Below are 2,878 nucleotides of genomic sequence, written 5' to 3'. Positions count from 1 at the left end.
AAGAGAAGGGGGACGGAAGGTGGGGACAACAGGGAAAAGCAGAGGGAAACACCAATTGCAGAAAGCAACGAAACCTGCAATAGAACAGAGAGGGGGGCTTGGGGAGGAGAAAAACAACAACAACAAACAATAAAAATAATAATAATAGTAAAAGACAACTAGCCGAACAGCAGCAATAAACAGCTGACATATTAAGACAACTAAGAGAAAAATGAAAACAAGAAACAGTCACACACACTAAATAAGCAACACAACACAGCCACGAGAACTGGAATAATAATTAATTTAAATAAGTAACTGAAAGAAAAGCATCAGGAATAATTCTACCAGGGACAACCTAAATTTGTTTGTGTCTATGTGTGTCTGTATGTGTGTGTGTACATGTGTGTGCGCATAAGCCTGTTAAAGAATGTAGTTGTTGTTTGTGGTAGTTTTCAATAACAAAACTCCAAGAAACCTCTGACTGTATTGAATGTAATAGTTACTAAGAGATTTCATAATAAAAAAATCACAAAATGAATATTTAAACAAACAACTCAATATACAAATATTTTCAAATGAATGCACAATCATTGATCTAATTATCCAAAGTCAATCTCCATCACTAAAATTGAAATCACATTATTGAAATCAAACTTTACAAACTCTGAAAACAATGACTAAATGCCATTTCAGCAGCTGTCTTTAATCAGCAGTGTCCCTGTTTATCTAAAGAGGAGACTCTTCAACCTAGAGAGGACACAAAAACACTGAGGAGTCATATGCCCCAAACCCAAATGCAGGGTAGACAGGTTCAGTGAATGTGCTGTTGAAGGTGTGGAGGTGTATCAGTTTGCCACGAGAGACTCTGTAGAAGGACAGAGTGCCAGTAGCCCAGTCCACATAAACTGCTACTCTGTTGGAGGAGGAGGAGGAGGAGGAGGAGGGAGAGGAGAGAGGGAGGACTTTTCTTCCTTTATTGTGACAAACAGTGTAGCAATCATTAGAGCAGGTCAGCCTCCATGACTGATTATTCATTCCAAACCTGCTGTCATTGTGGTTTCCTCTCCTGCTGATTCCTCTGTAAGTAAGTGCTATATAAACATTTCCTCTCCACTCAACCTCCCAGTAACAGCGACCAGTCAGACCATTTCCACACAGCAGCTGACAGAAGCATTCAAATCTCTCTGGATGATCAGGATATGGCTGATATTCTCTCACACGTGTCACCTTCTTGTTGTCGTCAGACAGTTTGAGCTCCCTGTTTGCTGTGTTTGTGTCCATTGTGAGTTCACAGAAATCTGATGGAGAGAACAAGACACAATACATCAAGAGCTCATCCTCTAAAGATACGAACCAACTGATGAGATTGTTTGCTATTTTCTACTTGATGTATTAAACATTTGAAAACATTTTCATGATTGCAATTTTGTCATTTCCTGTCAGCATGGTTTAAGAGAATAAATGCCTTGAATTAAGCTGAATCTACACTTACACTTCCTCAGACCATGTTTCAGTCTCTGCACTCCCCCATAGTCAACACTGGAGGAAGAAACAAAGTAAGACCAGAATGTTTTCACTGACTGGAATATTGCACATTGTCAAAGTGACAGAGAAAAATCAACAAACAAGATGTCTGTGAAGATTTCCAATCCAACTTTAGTTAAAACTTTACATTTTTTTCAAAAGTTGATTACACTTCAGAGGGGTGCGATCCACCTTGATGCATCTTTTTTCTGGATAATTGCTAAGCATTTAATTTACATTAAAATCCAAAAGAAAGGTCTTGTCTGGTCAGATTTCAGCAGCCCCAGGGCATAATCTTCTTACTGGACTGGATCGCAGCCTGGAGCACCATACTCAGCATATTTCATACTGCTTTCCTTCTTGTCTGGCTGGAGTGATGTATGATGGTAATGATGGTGATTAAGAAAGGAACATCTTATCTAATTGTAATGCTGATCTTGTGGAAGACCAGCTTGATCTGATTTTCTCATCGCTGTGTTTATTTCAGCCATTGTGGGCCATATTCTATGCACAGTCCAGAATTACCACTGGACTAAGTTCTGCCTGCCTGATGCAGGCCAGTAGCTGAACAGCAAGAACAGACCGAATCATGTAGGACTCTCTCTCCTCTTCTTCTTCCCCACCCTCACTCATGTCCGCGCGGAGCAATGAATGTTATGTACCTATGCCTATATGTGCGGTCATATGGTACTTTACATTTTTTATCTCATCTCTCTGTTGCTGTCTGTTTGCAACATCCATTACCAACCACTTCAGCCTACAACTATCGGACGACGCCATTTCAAGTATGCCTGCCTCTTGCTCTCTTCAGCTTCACAAGCCATCAACTCCAGTTCATTTGTCAAATAAACACTGTTAACTTTTACCTCACCTACTGTCACTCTTGGGTCCCCCAAACACAAAACCTAACAGGTAAAATGGTAGAAAAATGTGTTGTCATCACGCTAACAGGCTTCACATTAACTATTTTCCACATGATTGAGGCTTGGTTGAACTACAGAGGCTAGGCCAGGGGTTGTTGCAGTTTTTTTGTCCATTTTGTATTTGATTTAATGTATTTCTGTAACTTGCAAAATCAGATTTTAATGTCCATCTCTTGTTTGTGTCCTCAGTTTCATTTATTTTTTTAATTTGGGGCTAAAGGAACCACTAACTTTTTGTCTCCCATTTGGATTACTGTTTTTCATTCTCCCAAACTAAACATCACTGAAAGGGTGGGTCTGTTTGATAGAAGTCATCAGTCTTCTCCAAGCCACATTACTCCCGCAAGAAAAATTACTCAAATTCAGACTTCCTTCATTATAGCAAGACTCGTGATTTCTGGGCCATCCACACTATCAAGCAGCAAGAAAACACTATTGTCTGTCTATAC

At 39.7% G+C, this 2,878-nt stretch overlaps 1 protein-coding gene across 1 annotated transcript in view; it reads right to left on the bottom strand.

Moving 5' to 3' along the window:
- Positions 1 to 729: 729 nt before the first annotated feature.
- LOC123977325 (NACHT, LRR and PYD domains-containing protein 3-like) overlaps positions 730 to 2,878 on the bottom strand; it is a 15,896-nt gene continuing 13,747 nt past the window's right edge. The window contains exons 6-7 of the mRNA XM_046059913.1: positions 1,475 to 1,521; positions 730 to 1,280 (exon numbers count right to left, since the gene is read on the bottom strand). Of these exons, the coding sequence (XP_045915869.1) occupies positions 730 to 1,280; positions 1,475 to 1,521 (598 nt within the window). The remainder of the gene's footprint in view (positions 1,281 to 1,474; positions 1,522 to 2,878) is intronic.

This window comes from Micropterus dolomieu, linkage group LG10 (genome assembly GCF_021292245.1).
Source record: "Micropterus dolomieu isolate WLL.071019.BEF.003 ecotype Adirondacks linkage group LG10, ASM2129224v1, whole genome shotgun sequence".
NCBI lineage: Eukaryota > Metazoa > Chordata > Actinopteri > Centrarchiformes > Centrarchidae > Micropterus > Micropterus dolomieu.
The sequence above is the reverse complement of the archived record's forward strand: the minus strand, read 5'-3'. Positions and strand labels throughout refer to the sequence as shown.